General features: G+C 30.2%; 1 protein-coding gene across 1 annotated transcript in view; it reads right to left on the bottom strand.

Annotated features, from left to right (window-relative positions):
* LOC129972112 (transient receptor potential cation channel subfamily M member 2-like) overlaps positions 1-22,740 on the bottom strand; it is a 141,613-nt gene that overhangs the window by 28,269 nt on the left and 90,604 nt on the right. The window contains exons 11-17 of the mRNA XM_056086102.1: positions 21,356-21,547; positions 18,552-18,880; positions 15,728-15,980; positions 11,872-11,968; positions 10,833-10,899; positions 6,889-7,033; positions 2,933-3,076 (exon numbers count right to left, since the gene is read on the bottom strand). Coding sequence (XP_055942077.1) covers positions 2,933-3,076; positions 6,889-7,033; positions 10,833-10,899; positions 11,872-11,968; positions 15,728-15,980; positions 18,552-18,880; positions 21,356-21,547 — 1,227 coding nt within the window. The remainder of the gene's footprint in view (positions 1-2,932; positions 3,077-6,888; positions 7,034-10,832; positions 10,900-11,871; positions 11,969-15,727; positions 15,981-18,551; positions 18,881-21,355; positions 21,548-22,740) is intronic.

The following is a 22,740-nucleotide window of genomic DNA, read 5'->3' as shown; positions in this document are numbered from 1 at the left end:
TTTCTGTTTGAAGCCTACTTAAGAATTTCTTTTGTATCTTCTTTCCTCTGACTGAATAGACTTTTTGGTGACACCGCAAATCCTCCCCAGAACGTTTCTAGTAATATTTTGCACCTCCTCTAATTATCTAAGCAAAGTGTTACTCAATACAGCTGTAAAAACGATCATTGAAGCAGTCTGAAATAAGTATGGTGATTTGTTTACATTTGATTGTTGCCATTCGAAAATAAGTAGCGAGAGCGATTTCTTTGTCACGATGTTAGCGTTTTATACATCTAGGTAAATTTTTTAAAAAATAATATTATCCCTCTTAACAATACACATAAATAAATCCCTCACAACTAGGAATTGCAATATCGGACCAAAATTTCAATACCGGTATTCGGTATTTTTTAAATCTTAATACCGGGATACCGGTTTTAATACCATTATTACAATTTTAGAAAGAAAAAAAAGTAAACACAAGTGTTTCTTTGTTTTATTTGCTAGTTTTATTATAGAGTGTAAATAACACAAAAAAATAATTTGTAACCTATATATTATAACACAGCGGTTCTTAACCTATGGGTCGCGACCCAAAATTGGGTCGCGAAGCATATTTCTTGGGTCACGCTGAGTCGAACCAAAAAAGTTAGTAATACAGCAAATTTCAGACATTTTAGAAATGACGACTTGAATAAATATCAACAATCGAAAATGAATGCGATTAACAAGATCAAAAAATATCAGCTGATTAAAATGCGAGAGCAAAAAAAGTACGTGTGATGATAATAACAGTGAGAATTAAATGGAGAAATCCTGAAATAGATATAAGGTGTTCCTTGACAAGCATTCAACCGAGGTTTGAAGACCTTTCAAAATGTATTCAAGCACAAGGTTCTCATTAAAACTGTATGACTTGCATTTAAAATTTAAAAGACTTAACATATGTATTGATATTTCTTTTTTTTTTTTTAGGAATAAGTTAAAATGTCAATTATTTTCAAAAAGTTATAAATATATTTTAATTTGGTCAATAAAAATTATTAAAAACACTTGATTATTAATTAAATTTTCCTTGGATCGAAAAGTACTTTTGTTTATCTTTATTATTAAAAAAATAAATAAAAAATTTGTAAGTTAAAAAAAATCATCATCGTAGGATTGAAGATTTTTTAAAAATACGATCTAAAATAAAGCAATGAAAAATTATGACTTTTTCTCAAATATTTCTCAAATTTGGGTCGCGGCTTAAAAAGGTTAAGAACCACTGTTATAACAGTATATAAAGAATCACAAAAAAATAAAGGAACATCTTATTTATTTAAATTACAAAAAAGTGTAAATATCACTATTCAATATCTGGTACTATTACAAATTTTTGAAAAGTGATCTTAAAAAACTTAATGCATCAATTGTACTGTCATTAAGCCTGAAAAGTAATTTTGTGCAAAAATTACCAGCAGTCGAAAATGCTAGTTGGCATCTACTCTAGTTGGTGGTACTTTTAGCAATGTGCGATATACTTTTTCCAAGCATTTACCTCTAAATCACTCATCTTCAAATAAATCGATTTCTCGTCAGGATGGTTTTGGATATAGCTGATTTCTGTACTGTATTTCGGTTCGTTGAAATTTTTTTTATTTATCGCCAATTCTAATTTTTGTTCAAGAGGCAATTCCTTTTCCCTATAGACAGTAGTATCATCATAATCTTCGATAATTGAACCGAATTCTTCTGAATGTGGATAGGTTTGTGTGTAAAAAATTTTAAGAAAATTTACTATAAACTTGATCAGATTTGAATTGGTCAGTCTCTTTTAATTAATTGTTTTTTTATTTCTAAAATCATGATAATTATGTAAATACCGTAAGACATTTTTTATTTCGGTATGCCTTTCTTCTGTGCGATTTTTCAATGTAATATATAATTAATTCTTCAGATAGCGATGTGTGCTGTTCTTTCAGTGACTGCAACATGAAATTTATTGTTGCATTAGCTGTTAATAAATAAGAATGTCCCCGACATAATAACTCAACAACCAGTTTTATTGGAAGTAGAGCTGATACAGTTCTGGATATTAAATCGAATTCACCATCTGAAAAATTAATTTACAGTTTTAAGTCGATTATTGCTTTTTGGGTTGGATTTCCCAGTTTCAAATATCGTTCCATCATTAGGAATAAACTGTTCCAATGTGTTTTAGAATCTAATATTAACATATATTCAGTTACTATATATTTTTGTAATATGGCATTTTTTGTAGGGGAACGTTTAAATATCTTAACAATTTTTCGAACTTTAAAAATTATAGGAAGCAATTTTTGATGGGTAAATATTTCATCCTCATTAGCAATATCTTCTTCAACAATTACATTGTCATTATCTTCATTGTCAATATCACTCACACTCTTACTCTCTTCAAAGTAGTTAATCCGAAGTTTCTATATCCACAGTATTTGGATTGTTCTGTTCTTTATTTTTTTAGTATAATGCATCCATTATTCCTAGTTGAATTCCATGAGCATAGCACAATTGCTGATTTGCACCAATCAACTTTCCAACTTTTTTCATAATTGTTGCTCCATCAGTCGTTATGGATACAATATCTTCCTTCAGGGATAATCCATGTTTCACTAATTTAGATTTAAGCAATTAATTAAGCTGTTAATTAGCTAATTAATTTCGCCCGTTAGGGTGACATAAAAACAAAAACGTGTACTATTTTGCTATGGTGGCGATCCCGGAACATAAAGTGGAGACAATTTTAGAAATTTCTAGTAAATACCGAAAACACGGTATTTAAACTTGTGAATACCGGTATTACAAAATTGTACAAATGGTTCAAAATACCGGTATTCGGTATCCCGGTATACCGGTATTGCAATCCCTACTTACAACAATATACATAAAATGAGAGTATTGACAAAGTTTAAAAGACGTAAAATTTTACTTTTCTCATTCGGACAGCTGGATGAACAGATTCGAGAGCGAGAAGAGACGTCCAACAGCAAACTATGATATCCAGGATGTAATTTCCACATGATGGCCAGAGGACCGCTATGCTGAAGAACGCTAAGTAGACTATATAGAACATCTGAAAAAAATATTGTCATTGTGAATAATTTGTTATTCTATTAATTCTTAAACAGAATCTTTAATGGAAAGAAAAATACGTAAAGTTTTAGATTATATAAAAGAGAGATGCAATTTGATTATTTAATGAAATCATAGTCCCGTCAACCACATATGAAGCACTTCTCTTTCATATGTGACAACATTCCTGTATTTTTTTCACATTTTTTCGAGTATTCCCTGAATTTAAATTCCCTAATCGCTGCATTTTTGGTTCTTTTACCTAATCTGACATAGTGCTGATCGTATGAAGAGGTATGTCATTTTTATATAAGAGTATTTATGCTGTTTTTAATGCATTTTTACTTTTCTTTTTATATAGTTCTATATCTTTTTTTAACTTAAAAATTAAAATTTTTGAATATTTTTTTGATAATATAGCCATGTTGGAAGGTTCATTTCTATTCATAGCAAGTAACTAGAGTTGGTCAGGAAAATATCAAATGAAAAGCAAATACCAATACTCTTCCCTGTTGATGAATGATCGATCTTTGGAACATAATTTCTTTCATGAGTTTCATAATATTTCACTCCAAATTCCACGCTTTTGTGTTATGGGTTACGCAAAGAGCCTTTCTTTCACATGTCATTTTTTGAATTTGAGATCCCATTAGTAAATTTAAAAACCATTTGTTTCCATTTACTTGGACTACTTTCAAATTAATAAATTACTTTTGTGAGCATATATATATAATTGCACAAATTATAAATTTAAATTAACCATTATATAAGTTTTACTCAAATTCGAAAAATATAGTGATTTGTTTTCACATATTTCAATCATTTGCTTTTTTGTATGTTAATTAATTTATGAAAAGTATTTTATGTGTTATGAAAGTACTTTTTCGAACTGAAATGTTTTATTTTACTATTCCTTATCCTAATTTACCACACAGGGGAAATAATAATGTTATTGTACTTTTGTCAATAATATATCTCCAAGATTTTATCGATATTTCATCTATGAAGCACACGCATTTGAGATCTAACATTCTCTAGGAAAATGAATTACTCTTAGGAACCAATAATCACAATTGAGTTTCGCACTTTGGTATTTTTTTTAAAGAAAAGCCTAATACTACCAAGAAACAGATTTCAAAATTGTTTACACATAAGCCTCGATTGTTTGAATACAAATAATACATTTATGTGTGTACGAAAACACCTGAAATGATGATATTACTTGTTGAAATATCAACAATGCGTCGCCACTGGCAACTGAAATAACAGGAAGTTTATAATGGAACAGCTGTAATATTTTAAAATCGATTGCCTTTTTAATGTACTTCCGTTTTTCATTTCGTGAAAAGAAGGGTTACAATTGAAAAATGAATAAGAACTACAATAAAAAAAATAGATTTGGTAACATTATTCATATTAATATATGGATTTTATCGAGAATTGCATTTCACACATTGTTGGATTTATCAAATTCTGTTTGTTTTCTCCTCATTTTATTCATAGTAATCCGCGATACTATGCTTTGTCGAACTTTGTCGTGCTTTGTCGAACTTGGATTAGATTTTCTCATCTTCAGTTGCTCTCCATTATAACCTAAATTTTTGGACTTTGCTATTTGATCGTCTATTTGTCAAGAATAGAATACCGCCTGTCCCGCTATAAATGGGATTAATAACCTACAAATCAAAATAATTCACAACCGCTTCCATAGTATCTTTTAACCCTCATTAATAAATATCTGTAATTAAGTTGCTTCTCAGATTCCTTGAAATCAGAAAAAACAATTCTATTCCTATAAGAAAGAAAAGGCCAGATATTATCATCTTCCTGTCGGCAATGGAATAATTGCCATAATATTTTCCCACCCTTCTTTAATAAATGCCTGTAATTAAGCTGCTTTCCGTATTCTTCAAAATAAGAATTATAATTCTATTCCAGAAAGGAGAAGACCAGAGACTGCCATTTTCATATTAACCTATTTCACTTTTGCAGACAATAGGGAACTGATCAAACATATCAACTAGAGTCCGCTAATAATCTCAGATAGCGTTAACATGAAATTATAAGGGTCCAAATGAAAAGTGGACACTTAAGAATGCTTCAGAACAACTGCAGCTATAGCTCATCGAAAGGGATATAAAAAGCGCTAGGAGGTGCGCGTTCAGCGACGAAAGCTATTTATGGTAGCAGAAATTGATCGATAGTAAAGTCGTGCTGTACATTAGGGTGGAACAAAAAAATCATGTAATAGAGTGGAAAAATTTAATAGAGTGGATTTTAATTTGTAATAGAGTGGAAAAATTGCAATTCAAAATTTCCATTACAGAGCTAACTTAAATTTGCGTCAATTAACTTAAATTTGTTATTCGATTGATTTTTTTCTGGGCCTGTCTTTTCCATGTAAACATGAAATGACAATTCAAATATTAAATAAGTTGAAAGTATGAATTTTAGTATCTGTTCATTATATAATATTTTTTTTTATCTGTATGAACTTTTTGACCAAATAAATAAATGTATACCCTACAAATGTATAAGGAAAAGTCAAAAAGTAAAGAGATTTTTGCAATTTCTTTTTTCCAAGGTTTGATAACGCTGCTAATATCCAGTGTGGAATTAATGTTGTCGGTAACACTTTTATGTCACGTGTCACTCTTATTCCTGCGTTAGTCGTTGGAATGTGGCATATTGTTAAATATGGCAGCTCCATTGTCAATCTGCACCAAGTACGAAAAGAGAGCAATGATTCGTTTTTTGTTTGCAGAAAGTGTTAAACTTGCGGAAATTATTCGTCGAATGTAAGCGCAGCATGGTGACAGCTGTTTACCGCGAAGCAAGATCTACGAATGGATAGAGCGCTTCAAACAGGGAAGAACTTCTCTATGTGACGACGAAAGATCAAGCAAGTCATCAATATCAACCACTGAGGAAAATTTGAAAGTCGTTGAGGGTATGGTGAAGTAAAGCAGACGAATCAATACGGCGTGGAAAACTGCGAAAAAGTGTTATCCTGCAGCAAGATAACACTCGACAACATTCTGTGCAACGGCTGGTAGAACCAATAAAGGAGTTGAAATTCCTTAGTGCTGGAACACCCGCCTTACAGTCCTCATCTGGCTCCAAGTAATTTTTATATTTTCTGAACACCGAAGAAAGAGCTAAGAGGAAGAAGATTTGCAACCTATGAAAAAGACATTAATGCATTGCAAAATTGGTTACAGACACACAGAAAAGCTTTTTTTTCCGTGGAACCAAAAAAAAACGTGAATTATTAGAAAAATTGCATTAAAGTTCAGTCTGTTATACAGAAAAATAATGTATGTTTCAGTTTTCTATCATTAAAACAAATGCAACTTTTCTCAAATATCCTTTAACTTTTTGACTCTCCCTCCTATACTAACTTCAAAATTTATGTTGAATTCCCTTTTTAAACGATGAGTTTTAATACAAGATGTGTCACAAATTATAACTATTCGAAAATATTGAAGAAAGACAACGTTGTCGGTTAAGTTCATTAAATTTAACGTATATCTTTGTTATAATCTCCATAACCATTAGTCATAACGCTTGAAATGGTAGAATCTAGTCATTTAAATACTACAATTTTTATGACGAAAGTGAACTCTTCATTCATATGAAAGCAAATAATATTTCATTTTCATGAAAGCTTTCGACACTCCTCCGTTACTATTGACAACCAAAAGAGAAACGAAATATTTCTGCCTACATTTACATGGCAGATGTGACGAATGACCAAACAGGCTCATAGAAATGATAGGATAATTATTCAAAAGAATGTATCGTTCGATTTACCTGGAATGTCCAGAACTTGGTAATGGGCGCGCTCCACATGAGGTAGATCATTTTCCACAGCGGGGGGTGGTGAATGACGTAGCGACGGAAAGTCGAGGGGTTCCATTTGACGACGTTCCATGTGCGTTGAACAGACCACTTTTTTCTTTTGGGAGGATATATATATTTAGAATGTTGTTATTAATGACTTTTGAATTATTGTTTTTAATTAAATTAAGTAGATATTTTAGTTCATTAATGACTTTTAAAAATGCAGGGAAAAGAAAGGTAAATATTTTTTAGCTTATACCTATTTCATATAATAGGTAAATGCAATAATAATTTATAGGGCAATAATTATACAATAATTTATAGGGCTAAAGTTCAGGGCAAAGGGCGAATCTTTGTTATAAAATAAGCCTAAATATAAAATTTGAACTGAACTAATTATAAAAAATAAAATTCAAAAAGACATTGGATAAAAAAAATAATGAAAAAAAGCACATAGAAAAACAATACGACAACCAGGGACAAAGTACTGGAATAAATGCTGAATAATATTTAAGGAAAAAAAAACATTTCGTATACTTGGATGTTGAAAAATTCAAGGGAAAGTTCACATGAATGTGCAACATTTCCGAATAGAGGACTAAAAATGAGAATATGTAGATAAAAAAACAATCAAACGTAAAAGGGACAGTTTCTCAAAGTATCATTTAGTATTTAACGAATGGAACAAGTGATCTTATAGGATTCACTTTTAATGAAGGCTTCTAATGAAGGCGAGAAAGTGGTATCTGACATTGAGGTTGCTGCGGAGGAGTTCTTCATGTTCACAAATAAACGCCATAAGCATTTTATTATAAGCATTTAGATACTTGTCTTAGAAAGACTGTTAGCAAAAATTCTTGCCCACTAGATATATTCTAGATCTGGTGCTGTGTTTTTTCAGATGAAAGAAGGCGGCAAGGGAACAAGCGGTAATATACTGCATAGGTTCTCCAGTAGGGTGAAACAAAAATGGCCCTTTTATATATATATATATATATATATATATATATATATATATATATATATATATATATATATATATATATATATATATATATATATATATATATATATATTAGTTTGATAATAGTGCGGAAAAGTTGCCTTTTAGGTTCAAAAACAATATTTAAAAATTTGGTTGCAATATTACATTATTTTGAGGTGTCGTAAAAAAGCTTAAAATTTATTTCAAAAATTGAATTTTTTTAAAAAAAATCCTTTAAAATATTTTCTTAGATTTTAGTTTGGCAATAGTGGTGAAAAGTTAGCTTTTAGGTTCAAAAAGAATTTTTAAAAATTCTGGTTGCAATACAACAATATTTCGAGGTACCGAAAAGAGCTTAATGTTTGTTAAAAAATTGAAAAATTATTTGAAAAAAACTTTGATAAAATATTTTTATGAATTTTTCGTTCATATAATGTAACAAAAGATGATTTTAAATACATATATATTAAAATTGAAAAAAATTATTAATTACAAAGTATAATAATAAAAAAATATTTTTATGTCCAATGTTGATTTTGTTACTTCTGTATCCTTAATGATTACAAATGTTACAGCTGCAAAATGTTTGTTTCTACTTCATCGCCACATTAAACTGCTTTTTTAATTAAATTTTGTCATATTCACACGTGAGTCAATTTTTCCTCTTATATATCCTTATCTGGCGATTGAATCCCAGATATTTTGAGCCGATTCGGACACCAGTATCAACAGCTCTTTTCACTTCTTGCATGCGACAAGGAAGCCAGGGAAAGTCGATAATTGTCCCCTATACTATTTGGTTCGTCTTCAGATGCCTTCTGTAAAAAGTTTTAATATTAAACCGCACAAATACTTGGTAATTTTATCTCTTCTTGCCTGTTTGATGGATCTGGTTGGCTTGCCTCTTTTTGTAAAGGACACTGTTGTTCTTCAGCATTGCCATTGTTTTGTAATCGTTTCTGATGCAATAGTATTTTCTGCCCGTTCTCTATTAAACTTTAGTTAAGTTTAATAGAAACTTCTTTCTGCCTCAAAATCACTTTTGATAGCAACATCAATATTACCTATAACCATTTTCCTATTAGAGCATTGATCGTTTAGAACCTTTTATTCCATAACAGGCACTTTTTTTAAATACAAGTCAGCAATATCAAATAAACGTCTAGCTTCTTCTCTAATTCTGTGAGGGTGAAATTAAGCTTATCTGAACATTGTCTGCTTTTAGACTTTAATAAATTCTTGTATTTAGCATGATAAGCTTTAATCATCTGTGAAATTCTTTTGCCAAAAGCAACGGGAATAGAAGCTCTTGACCATATTTGTTCTATTATGGGAATTATAGTGTCACATATTTCGCTTACAGAAGGCTTCTCTGAAGCATTTTTGAGGTTATGTCTAATATAACAGTACACTGGATTTTAGATTCGTCAGTAATATTTCAACTTTAAGCAAATCACTAAATTTTTCATTCACTAATTAGAGCACTCCGATATTTTTCCGGTCTTCACTAATTTAGACTGATCCCTTTTTATTCACAGCAAAGCACACAAGCGTAAACTAACAAATCAGTTACACAATAGACGGAGGGGAGATGTCAACTCAACTGAATTCTGCAAAGCTACTGATTTGAAACCAGCTGTGTCCTTGTCACCGGACGCAGACAAATCTCCACCTTACCTCAATAGCAACCGCTCCGGCGACGACCCAGTGCCATGCGAGTGCAATAGTAAAACTGTTTTTATACTTTTATTCATATGATAATGCCTAATGAAAACTTTTTATTTAATAATCGCAGCACGCAAAAATCCCTAAAAAGTTCCAAAAAGTGTGTTTTTCATGAAATTTTAACTTCCTTGCGGCACCTGAAGCTATACTCTAAAATGTTTTTTATAATTTTCATTTGTCTTATTTATACCAAAAGGAAACTTTTCTGCGCTATTACAAATTAAAAATCAAAAGTTGATTATTTCATATAATAATAATAATAATTAAAAAAACACTTTAAAATGCAGCAAAAATTTCAATTATATGAAACTCTACGGTACCTCAAGGCCTACTCCAATATTTTTCATATTTATAATTTATTTTATCTACATTAAAAGGCAACTTTTCCGCGCTACTACAAATTAAAAATCAAAAACTGATTTTTTCGTTCCACCCTATTCTCCAGTTCTACACTTGAAAGACTGCCAAAATGGTAAAATTTGATGCCTGCTTGTGCAATCTTCAAAAGATTAAAGAGATATTGATTCACTCTGCAAGACTGCCTTGAAACCTATTTTGCGGTAAATATTTAAGATGCGACTCTTTATTTCTTTGAAATATATATCATTTAAAATTGTGCAGAGAGAAAAAGAGAAAGTATTGGAGATTTGTAGTGCTCTTCTATAAAGTGGGGGTTGATATATTAAGCTAATAGTCGTCTTATTGTTCTCATTTTGTAAAAAAAGTTTATCCAGTATTGTATTTTTGTAGTAAAATAAAAAAAAATCAATATTAATATATATTTATTATTCATATAATTATTACTTATATAACTGTATATTGAAGCATTATTATAGTTAACATAATTGTTTTCAAGATCATCTTCTAATTTTGAGGTAAATATAAAATTAAAGTTATCTTAGTTAAAAGTAGCTTATAAATTAGATAGAGCGAACGAATTCCTTTTACATTTATAATCGAACCATTTATTTATTGAAATTTGTTTATATATATTATTCAAGATGATTTATTTCGACATACCAAACTTATGGAAAGTCATTATTAGTCTATTAGTCTAGTCATATGAGTCTTATCTTAATATTAGCCTTATCTAAATATTAGTCTACTAATCATCAAATAATTTCAAATAATATTTTTAATAAAATCAAATAATTTCAAATAATTTTTTGAAAATTTGCGTCATAATGAAAAATTTTCAACTCACAGAATTTTTTCAGGTGGTGGTTCCTTGATGAGATTTTTATCATCGCTTTCTGTCTCAGACTCAAAATCTGCAAAAGAGAATACTCTGTCATTTAATGGTTTTAAACACTTTAATTAGGAAAATCTTATCTTAAAAATCAATTTAACAATTAACAAATTACCTATTTTTAAGCAGATGAATTAATATCTTCTCAATATCAGATTTAATAAGCAGTTTTTAATAGGTAATTCTGTAACAATTTATCTGTATCAATTTATTGTTCTTATTTTCTATTAAAATTGAGATTATCTTTCATCTGATTGAAGTAGCTTAACATTGAAAGTAGATGCAGAAGCTATAGAAATGGGCCTTAAAATTCAGTTTTAGGTGCATAATAAATATCTATTGTATTATCTGATGAAGACGTTGGGACCATGGTATATTTGACTTTGAAGACAATATGAGGCTTTCTACTTTAAAGGATGTCTATCTTCTTTGTTATTAATTATTATTTCTTTAGCCAAAGAATAGAAAGAAAATTCAAACACGGTGTAAAAACACTTCTTTGATATGTTACAGAATGAAACATTTGTGGCTGTTCTGAACATTTTATTAAAAACTTTTTGAAGTACCACAAAGATGGAGTTTGCAGAGTTAATATTACTGATAAACTTAAGAACGATAGACGCCAGAATTGTTTAAGTGAAAGTTGAGAGCAAAATATCCACATTATCACGCAATCTTTCTATAATAATTCATCTATAAGAAATGCTCAATTAATAAAATTTTTGTTAAGTGATATTTCTTATTAATATTTTTTACAACTTTTTAAAAAATTTAGAGACAGTTAAAAACAAGGCATGTTTCATTTGAATTGATCACCCAAAAGAATGATGCCGAGAAATCCATACACAAATGGGAAAGTGTCCTTTAATTAGGAATTGTTGGATATACTAATAAAAGTTTTTCAATAGCACGGCAAACACTATTAAGAAGTCATGCGCAAAAAAACATCCAAATTTGAATTTGAAAACGAACAAGAATTTTTTTTATTACTTACCAACCATATCTTTATCCTCTTCAGTTGAAATGCATTCTTTGGTTTGAAATATAGTCCAAGCATACATTGGAAATATTAAAAATGCGCACAGCAGGACCTAAAATGGTTTTTAAATTCTTATTATGCTCTTTTAACAGTCATAACGTCATAACAAAGGGTATGGAATGTAGGGTTTCAAAAGATATGAAACAGTATTCAACCTTTATATTAAATTAATCAATAGTTTTAAAACTTCTAAATGGGAAAGGAATTTTCATTTAAAAACTGTAAAAATTGCCTTTTTTAAAAATATGTACTCTCAAATCTTCATTCGGAAAGAACTCTTTAGTAAAATTGGGCTTCAAACTCTCAGTTGTGGATACAGTTCAAATGCAATCTTATATATTGAATTTTTCATCTAATATTAATGCAATTCATCTAATACAAATGCAATCTTATATATTGAATTTTTCATCTAATATTAATGCAATTCATCTAATACAAATGCAATCTTATATATTGAATTTTTCATCTAATATTAATGCAATTCATCTAATACAAATGCAATCTTATATATTGAATTTTTCATCTAATATTAATGCAATTTATCTAATACAAATGCAATCTTATATATTGAATTTTTCATCTAATATTAATGCAATTCATCTAATACAAATGCAATCTTATATATTGAATTTTTCATCTAATATTAATGCAATTCATCTAATACAAATGCAATCTTATATATTGAATTTTTCATCTAATATTAATGCAATTCATCTAATACAAATGCAATCTTATATATTGAATTTTTCATCTAATATTAATGCAATTCATCTAATACAAATGCAATCTTATATATTGAATTTTTCATCTAATATTAATGCAATTCATCTAATACAAATGCAATCTTATATATTGAATTTTTCATCTAATATTAATGCAATTCATCTAATACAAATGCAATCTTATATATTGAATTTTTCATCTAATATTAATGCAATTCATCTAATACAAATGCAATCTTATATATTGAATTTTTCATCTAATATTAATGCAATTCATCTAATACAAATGCAATCTTATATATTGAATTTTTCATCTAATATTAATGCAATTCATCTAATACAAATGCAATCTTATATATTGAATTTTTCATCTAATATTAATGCAATTCATCTAATACAAATGCAATCTTATATATTGAATTTTTCATCTAATATTAATGCAATTCATCTAATACAAATGCAATCTTATATATTGAATTTTTCATCTAATATTAATGCAATTCATCTAATACAAATGCAATCTTATATATTGAATTTTTCATCTAATATTAATGCAATTCATCTAATACAAATGCAATCTTATATATTGAATTTTTCATCTAATATTAATGCTATTCATCTAATACAAATGCAATCTTATATATTGAATTTTTCATCTAATTGTATGGAAATGTCCTCTTCACTAAACTGTATGGAAACATTATTCTCATTGCATAACTGGTAAGCGTGTTTAAGTTCTTTGATCAGCTGTGAATGCTTTAAAAGACAAGATATATTATCAGAAGTAAACTATCAAAAAGTGGATATCATCAATTTCATATGACCTAAGAATTGTAATGTTTCGTTTTCTTTTCAATAAATGTATCATTTTTCAATATGTTCTACAATATTTATTACTTTTCAAATTACAGAAAATGCATAAAACTAAAAGCAATCTGTATTTTCATAGTGTTTAAAATGCACTAATCTAATATATTCAAGCTTCAATTACACTTTTTCTTCTCTAGGCTCAAGTATCCATAGCGCTCTTCTACCCTTTCAGAATAAATAACGTAAACTTAAGGCAAGCACTTCTATCTTTTAGAAGGCTTGCTTTTATGAATATACAAGCTTTTCAATATTTCAACACTGATTATGCTTGCTTTCAGAACGGACCAAGCCATGGTGTCAATAAAAAAGACATGTAATGAGGGAACCATTTCAGCTAAAATATTTAATTTAATTACGGATTTAGAAAAAAAAATGTCTTAAATGAATTTGCAAACACGTCTAAATTTCTTTGAAGATATATTAAAAATAAACAACTGTAAAATATTTGCAACAAATGACATAATTATTTACAAATTACATATAAAGTAATTTTGAACTTTTCTATATTTAAATTTTGTAGCACGTATTCCAAACGAATTTTTGCCATTTTCGCTGAATAAATGTAGTTTACAGCATTTAGTTCTATTAAAATTTTCGTTCCGCTTATCTATCTGAATTTGTCACTGTAATTTCTAAACTCGTTACATTCATCTGTCTTAAGTTAAGATATAAATTTACCAAAAGTTTGCATTCTGGTTCTTCATGACTAAGCATACTTCTATGTAAAAATTAAACTGATTCTAGGAATATGAGAAAACCAAACTTGGTCAATAATTCCATATTTACAGAATAGCATTTCATTTTATTCAAGCGTGATATTCATCAATTTTTACTTACAGTAGCCAGTTATATTAATGAATTAGTTTAATCGATTCGTTTCTAGTAGATCTAGTAGTAGTAGTCATTTCCTCCCGTTCATATTTTTTTTATAAATGTAACATTCCAAGTGTATATACCAAAATGAACAATCAATCATATGGTAACAATGCACTCATGATTAATTTCTACGTATTATCTACTCTTTAACCAACGGGAGTGGCCTCCATGGTATTGTCTCAGATATTCTTTAATAAATATATTTATATATGTGGTATAAGCCCCTATGCTACTCCCCCTCCCTCACCGGCAGATGGCAGTAGTGTTCCGACAAGACGGAAAAGCGAGGCAAACGGCAGAAGAGTGACACTTGGAGCGAGAGTGTGTGAGCGTCGAAGTTGAAGGAGAACAGCCATGCTATGTTCGACTAAACTGCAACCAACCCTATACTTTTGTTCTTTTGCTTAATGTTCGTGTAGTCCTGTGTTCGTTTATTAAAATATGGAAAAGGCAAACGAGTAGTCTTCTTTCGATTGGGAACACGACCTTACATATATAACCGCATACCTTTGGAAAAGAATAGTTAAAAAAAGAAATAGAAAACTATCCTCCGTTTTTTTTTTTTTGGTGATTGATCATTGGCATGCCATTAATACATAAAAACGAAAAAAACCACTATGCATTTTGGGCACCTTTTCTTCGATCTATTGAAGCTAATATTTGACGCAAAACTATAATCAAATCAGAGCCATAAGATCACGTATCAAATTTAATATATTTAAGTCATTGAGTTTCTGAATTATTGTACTTACATGTTTGTGAAAGCACTGAGCGACAAACAGGCAACTACTTGACAAACATGGTTCATAATTTTATAAAGATTTATACTGTAGATGTTAACACTTTGAATCAAATTTTCTTTACCTAAGTTTTTGTATTATCGTATTCATACGCATGTAAAAGAACTAGAATTAGGCCAACAGGCAGTAAGTAGATTTCGGTTCTAAATTTGATACATATCTATACTTTAGATGTTAAATATATATCAAAATCTATCCATTTAGTTCCTTTTCTTTTTGTACTTATCATGTTAATGCATATTTGTATTAACGAACAGGCAATCTTTCTCAGAATGGATTTCGTTCAACAGAAATCTACAAATTCGATTTAATACCAGATTTCTACAGCCTAGTTCAAAGCGTTTTTCAGTTATAATATTCACAGGTAGACGTAATTTTAAAAATGCGTTCTTCGAACTGACAGAGATTTGAGCGAATCTCGTTTTTGAATGTTTTAATGACTACAATACTTCCTCTTTGTATGCTTTTTATACGAATTTAAAAAAAGCAATTAGCTGCAAAATTGAATGTGTTTTTAAAAAGAAACCAGGAAGCGGGACTCACTTTGATGCTGATGGGCACAGTGAAAACACCCCACGACAGTTCCCTGATTTTAATCTTGCCGAAGAATTCATTCGTGAGCCATTTCTGGCAACAAATGTGTGACAGGAATCTTTTGTTTTGGGCTTCGGCTGCTATGTCAACCGCCGTGTTGTAGGCCCAGCCCGGACTCTCTTCATTCAGTACATCAAACGCCCTGTCCGGTGTGTCCAAGTAGCAAGCGTCCAGCATGGAGGTGGCAATGTCAGCGAATTCTCTATAAACACAAAAGAAGATTTAGGGCAAGAAAGAGATTTTGAAATGACAAAGAAATGTAATTACAGGAATTTCTTTCTTTCTTTTTTTTTTTTTTTTTTTTTTAGTATTTTTTTCTTGCTTTTAGTTTATGAAACTTTGTCCTATTTTGTCTGTGGGATTGTTTAGCGTAGTCTTTAAAATAGAATGTAACAAAATAATATTATAATACAATATAATAGATAGTTTAAAAGGGAAAAAAATCAAAATTGTACACATTTTACTACAATTTTTGTCACATGAGTTTGGAACATAGTTACAGGAACAAAATTTAATCAAAAAGGAAGGTTAAATAATAATTATAGAAAGTTTACTGGAAGTTAAGGGAATTATTTAAAATATTTTCATCTCTTGTCGCTGATTTCATGTGCAAGTTCCAATTTTTTTTTTCGGAATTAGATAAGCAGTTTTTCTTAATTATCTAATATGTTCAACAATTCATTATATATTTGTAATAGTTTCTAAAACGATAAAATATACAATGACGTCATTTCAGAGAACTGTATAAAACATATAGCAAACAGATATAGAAATGCAATTCAGAAATTTACATTTAATATATTTATACAAATTTCACAAATTATATATTCAAATAGAACCGATGCTCTACTGAAATGAATTAACATGGGATATACATTATAAATGGGGCGCTATGCAAGCTTTAAAAAAAATCACACCTAAACTTATGGAATATCAATTAAATTTTTGCAGTGATATTCCAATCACCTTGATAAAAAAAGTAATTGGTAAAGATAATTGTAGGCTTCCATTTCCTCTTCTAACCTAAGCCGTTGAAATTTGTTGCATAACTGGAATATCCTCATAAAAAATTTCAACATCTCTTTTCTTCGTTTGGCTTCTTATTAAGAAATAATTTTTTAAGAGCCTATAATATGTCTGATCCTGGCATGCGAAAATCTTAGTGGGTGTTCAAGCTTAAAACAGCAAAGGCTTGATTTTAACATGATGTGGAAAGGTCAAATTAAGCATGTTTTTTAAGCTTTGAAAATTCCTAATTTGAGTAATCATGCGCGTGTTTAAGCACTAGTTACAATCGTTGCATGCGAAAATTTTAGTGCGAAGGGAGAATAGCAGAAGCTTAATTTGTGCATGATTGGAAAATGGCAAGTTAAGCATGTTTTTTAAGCTTTGAAAATTCCTGATTTGCATAATCATGTGCATGTTTAAGCACCAATGGCCATCTTGGCATGCGAAAATCTTAGTGCGCATTCAAGTTTAGAAGCGCAAAAGCTTAATTAGAGCATGATGGAAAATAGACAAATTGAGCATGTTTTTTAGGCCTAGAAGATTTCTGACTCGCTTAATTATATGTATGTTTAAACAATAGTTGCAACCTTGACATGCAAAAATCTTAGTGCGTATTCACGCTTAGAACAGCAAAGGCCTAATTTGAGCATGATGGGGAAAAGGGCAAATTGAGCCTGTTTTGTTTTTTTTTAGCCTAGAAAATGTCTTACTAACATAATCATGCGCGTATTTAAGCACTAATTCCAATCTTGACATGCGAAAATCTTAGTGCGTATTCACGCTTAGAACAGCAAAGGCCTAATTTGAGCATGATGGGGAAAAGGGCAAATTGAGCCTGTTTTGTTTTTTTAGCCTAGAAAATGTCTTACTAACATAATCATGCGCGTATTTAAGCACTAATTCCAATCTTGACATGCGAAAATCTTAGTGCGTATTCACGCTTAGAACAGCAAAGGCCTAATTTGAGCATGATGGGGAAAAGGGCAAATTGAGCCTGTTTTGTTTTTTTAGCCTAGAAAATGTCTTACTAACATAATCATGCGCGTATTTAAGCACTAATTCCAATCTTGACATGCGAAAATCTTAGTGCGTATTCACGCTTAGAACAGCAAAGGCCTAATTTGAGCATGATGGGGAAAAGGGCAAATTGAGCCTGTTTTGTTTTTTTAGCCTAGAAAATGTCTTACTAACATAATCATGCGCGTATTTAAGCACTAATTCCAATCTTGACATGCAAAAATCTTAGTGCGTATTCACGCTTAGAACAGCAAAGGCCTAATTTGAGCATGATGGGGAAAAGGGCAAATTGAGCCTGTTTTGTTTTTTTAGCCTAGAAAATGTCTTACTAACATAATCATGCGCGTATTTAAGCACTAATTCCAATCTTGACATGCGAAAATCTTAGTGCGTATTCACGCTTAGAACAGCAAAGGCCTAATTTGAGCATGATGGGGAAAAGGGCCAATTGAGCCTGTTTTGTTTTTTTTAGCCTAGAAAATGTCTTACTAACATAATCATGCGCGTATTTAAGCACTAATTCCAATCTTGACATGCGAAAATCTAGGGTATATTCAAGTTTAGAACAGAAAAAAATTTTCTCATTGAAACGAAAAGGATAATTTTTTTGAGCCTAGTGCCTTCTCTAACATATAAATCGTGCGCTTTTATTTTGTTCTGATAAGCGACAATTTTAGCGAATATTTATCTCAGAACAACAGAAGGTTAGAATTAATTGACTAGATCTCTTTCTATTTTCTTTACATACCCGCTGGATTCTTCCATTTCAGCTTTTAGGGATGTATCATTCACATAGAGGGACAATCTTTCTATCATCATGGACAGAACAAGCGCCAAATGTATAGGCTGGTCAGCATGCTTCCACAGAGTCTTGGCGAGAACTATTCGATTGGTGAAGATGGCCCAAAATGTGAGCAGTACTTTGGCCTTGCGTTCGGCTGCGGAAGGGTCGGAAGTGTACATACCCATCGCATTTAGTGATAGTTCTTGGGAGCTGACGAAGTTTTCCAGAGATGTGATCTTTTCGATCAACCAGTTCAGATCCGTTTCGATGAAGTTTCGTTTAATTTCGTTCATCTGGGAATGAAATAGCAAGATTGCATCATTGATTAAGTATAAAGTATACGACGTGTTAAGTGATTGAGACACATTCAGGTTTTCAGCTCAAGATCAAATCTCAATCAACTCAATTGTCCATGTTTAGTTTCAAAAAAATCCACAATAATATCAGATGTTACCAACAATTTGTTTTCGTTTTTACACCATCTTAAACTTTGTGTAATTAACAGTACAAGACACTGAGCGCTCGATGACGAGATGAAGAAATAAAATTTTGGATGCCTTATATAATATGAATAAAGCAAAATACGGAATTTGAACTGTATTATGTTATTAATAATTAACGCATACGAAAAAATAAAGTTCCGCAATATTAGCAATTTTTGAGAAATATAATATAGTTCAAATTCAAGAAGTATGTGTAATTTAAACAAACTTAAAAATACCCAAGTAATTAAATTAGCAAAAAAAAAATTGGTTATCGGGGTAACGAAAAAGCAGATATACTCGCAAAAACATTCATTATCGAAGGTGTTTCAATCGAATTTCCGAAAATCCAGTGCCATCTTAAACAGTCTGCAAGAAATATTTATAAAAAAAATGGCAGAACCTTCGGGACAGTGGAAACACTGGCCGTTCTGTTTATTCCTTCTTTTCTTCGCCGTTTCTAGTTATTGACTTTTGCTTTTTTGGAAAAATTAGCTATCCCTTCCACTCTGCGCCATCCTGTCCTTTAACTCTTTCATAGCACCTCAGAAAACATTCATCTACGCTAGAAAGTCTTTGGTACAAAAGTGTCCTTAATAATTCATCTCCCAAAAAAGAATCATACGCATGATTACATTCCTCATTGATCATGAAAAACTGTTCCAATTAGATTTACCCTATCAATTTTTCTGTGCAACATTTTAATTTCGCATTTTTTTATATGTCCTTAAGCCCTTTCGAGTACCTAATTTTTATAATTGCTTTATATTTTCACTCATACTGTACGTTATCATGTTCATTCATCTAGTTTTATAATACTCCAGATATTATTCATTCTAGTTTTTATCATTTTTGTTATATTATATGCATTCGTATTTTGTTATTTGTATATTTCTTTACAACTCAGTATAGTGTAATTTTTTTTTGTATTTTAATAAAGTCCACCTACATCTACACCAAATTGGAAAGGGGTCACATGAGCTTTAGATAAGCTCTCTCTGCGGTGTGGGGTTAAATGTCAAGTATTACTGTAGATTATTATTTATTAATTGGTAGTGAATGTGGGAATTATTTTTTAAAAATGTACTGGCGATTTTTTTTCTTGGGAAATTATTGATCAACAATTTAAATGCTTCGCAAATTTTTTAATGTCTCTCACAAACTGACACTTTTTTTTCATTTCTATCAATCTCCATTAAAAAATTCTACAGTTCCTTTACCTTTTTCTAACTAATTCATTTAACTTTTTATATGTTAAAGATGCTTTACATTTTTCTTCAATATTGCTTCCTCCCTCGTCAGTTTGTCTAAAAGCTCATTTAATTTTTATTCATCGTTCTTCGACTGTCATCCTCGTTTAATTGTTTTTTTCTTCTTCCATATCTGATTACCTTGGGATAATTACCATTCAGAGTTTGGTAATTCGTTTACTGTAGTAGTAAAAGATTGATTGAACAGAAGTTGTTCTGTTACGAAACAAGAATATGAAATGTGAGAATTTATTACATGATGATGAATGAAAATGAATAACTACCAAGTGACTACTCCTTATGTAAAAAAATTCAAATATTAAAATAAATATAGAGCTTAGCGCTTATAGCAATTATTAACTAAGCTGAAAATAGAGAAAAACGAAAGACATCTGATTTCAAAGAAATAAAATCTTATGCGAAAATTTACGAAAGAAAAATCGATGCACATTCTATCGAAATTATTATAAAATCGATTAATCGTTTTTTAAATTTTACCGATAACTAAATCTCTCATCTAATGCATCTGACTATACATATCGAATGAATAAAAAATGTCGAGTCCCATTCGCCAAGTGAAAAATATTGATTTTCAGAATATGAATATATTAATTTCTATAAAATTATTAGCGAGGGAAATAAAGCAATACTAATATTGAAATTCGTTACTTGCAATATCAGTTTTTGAAAACTTAGAGATATATTTAAATTGAATGTAAAATGATATTTTAAAATAAATGATGTTTTGAAAGGTCGTTACAAAAGAATTCAATTAAACCAATTTTACAACTGGTTCCTATATCAATGGGTAATAAAATTTTCTCCCGAAATTAACTAATTATGAGTAATATTTCATTCCAATTCTATATACAGTTTTGGGACACACTCACTTATATAAAAATAATTTGAAGTTATTTCAAGTTCAGTGAGAAATAGATTAATACATAATTCAAAATTCATTTAATGAAAAAATAAAGCCAGTATCCCATATTTATAGGGCCAACGCCAAAAAAAAAACGTCAACGCTCATACTTACAGGCCCATATCCCATGGCCCCTTCCCAGCAGACAGTCTGGAAAAATTCTTGATGTCTAACTTTCCGGAACAACAAAATCAGCCTCCTTGGCGTCAAGTACTTGTGGACTTGAAATCCTTGATTCAGGAATAAATCAACAAAACTTTCCCTTTGAGGCCTTAAAATTGCTTCGTCGAAAAAGTCTTTGTCAATCTGAAAAGAATAAAGGGAAATATTTGAATCGTCATCTTATATAGTGTATCAAAAACACAATTCAGTTGGTGCGAGTACCATCTATTATCTTTTTATGCCTTTTTAATTATTTCAGTCCAACATCGCAAATATTTCACGAATATAGGATGAATCGGATTCAACATATAAAAACATTAACCACATAATGCTAATAACCGTTTTATTCAAAGAAACCAATTTTTTTATTCAAATTTAACATTAAATAAAGGTTTGACCTTCTTCAGCAACATTTGAAACGTTTGATTCATTGCAAATGTGAAAAATATGTTACTAAAATTGTTTTAAAACAAAGTAATTCAATTGCCTATTTTACATAATAAGAAAGATGCACTTATTGCTGTAATGAATCTCATTCTTTGGCATGAGTTAAAGATAAATTTAGATATATTGCGTATCTAAGAAATGCACATTTTGAAAACTATCTTTTGTTATGTAGCCATTTTAGCCTCACATTTCAGCACAGTTTTAGCCTGATTAACTTATCTATGATTTATTATAGAGTATTTTTTTATTATAGTAACTTTGTGAGAATATATATATTATTGTTTATAATGACACATTTCTGTGTAGTATCCACGTTTAATAAACGTTTATTAACTCCTTTAATGTAAGGGTGATCAAGAAATAACAGGAGGTGTTCAGACCCCGGCAGCGTGTTATGTGCTGGAAGAAATATAACAAAATTTGGCCACCATACATAGTAAAATATGCGGTTTCGATTTATCAAGAAAAAAAAAATTAGTAACAAAAAACGCCGATAGGGGAAATCCCGGCGCTGCAAGCTCATAATGTGTGGAAAAAGAATGCATAACTGCCAATGGAAAAGTAAATAGCAACACACCAAATACCAATGAAAAACGTTTATTATAACAATTTACAAATTTGGTTCAAGGTGACCACCAACTTGATGTCCAATAATGTATGCGGTACACGAGGTTTTTGACAGTGGCTCACATCATATCAGCATTTATTCGTCTGGCATGTAACGTTAATTGATCTTTTAATGTAGGAATGTCAAGAACATGTCCTTGATACACAACACCTTTCAAGTGAACCAGAACGCCCCAAAACCAGAAATTGCCAAGGTTTAGATCAGTGTCATTAGTTAATGGGTGTTATCTTACACGGACAAAATTTCAGGATCTTACGCAATA

This window comes from Argiope bruennichi, chromosome 6 (assembly GCF_947563725.1).
Source record: "Argiope bruennichi chromosome 6, qqArgBrue1.1, whole genome shotgun sequence".
Taxonomy (NCBI): Eukaryota; Metazoa; Arthropoda; class Arachnida; order Araneae; family Araneidae; genus Argiope; species Argiope bruennichi.
This window is presented reverse-complemented; position numbering and strand designations above follow the sequence as displayed.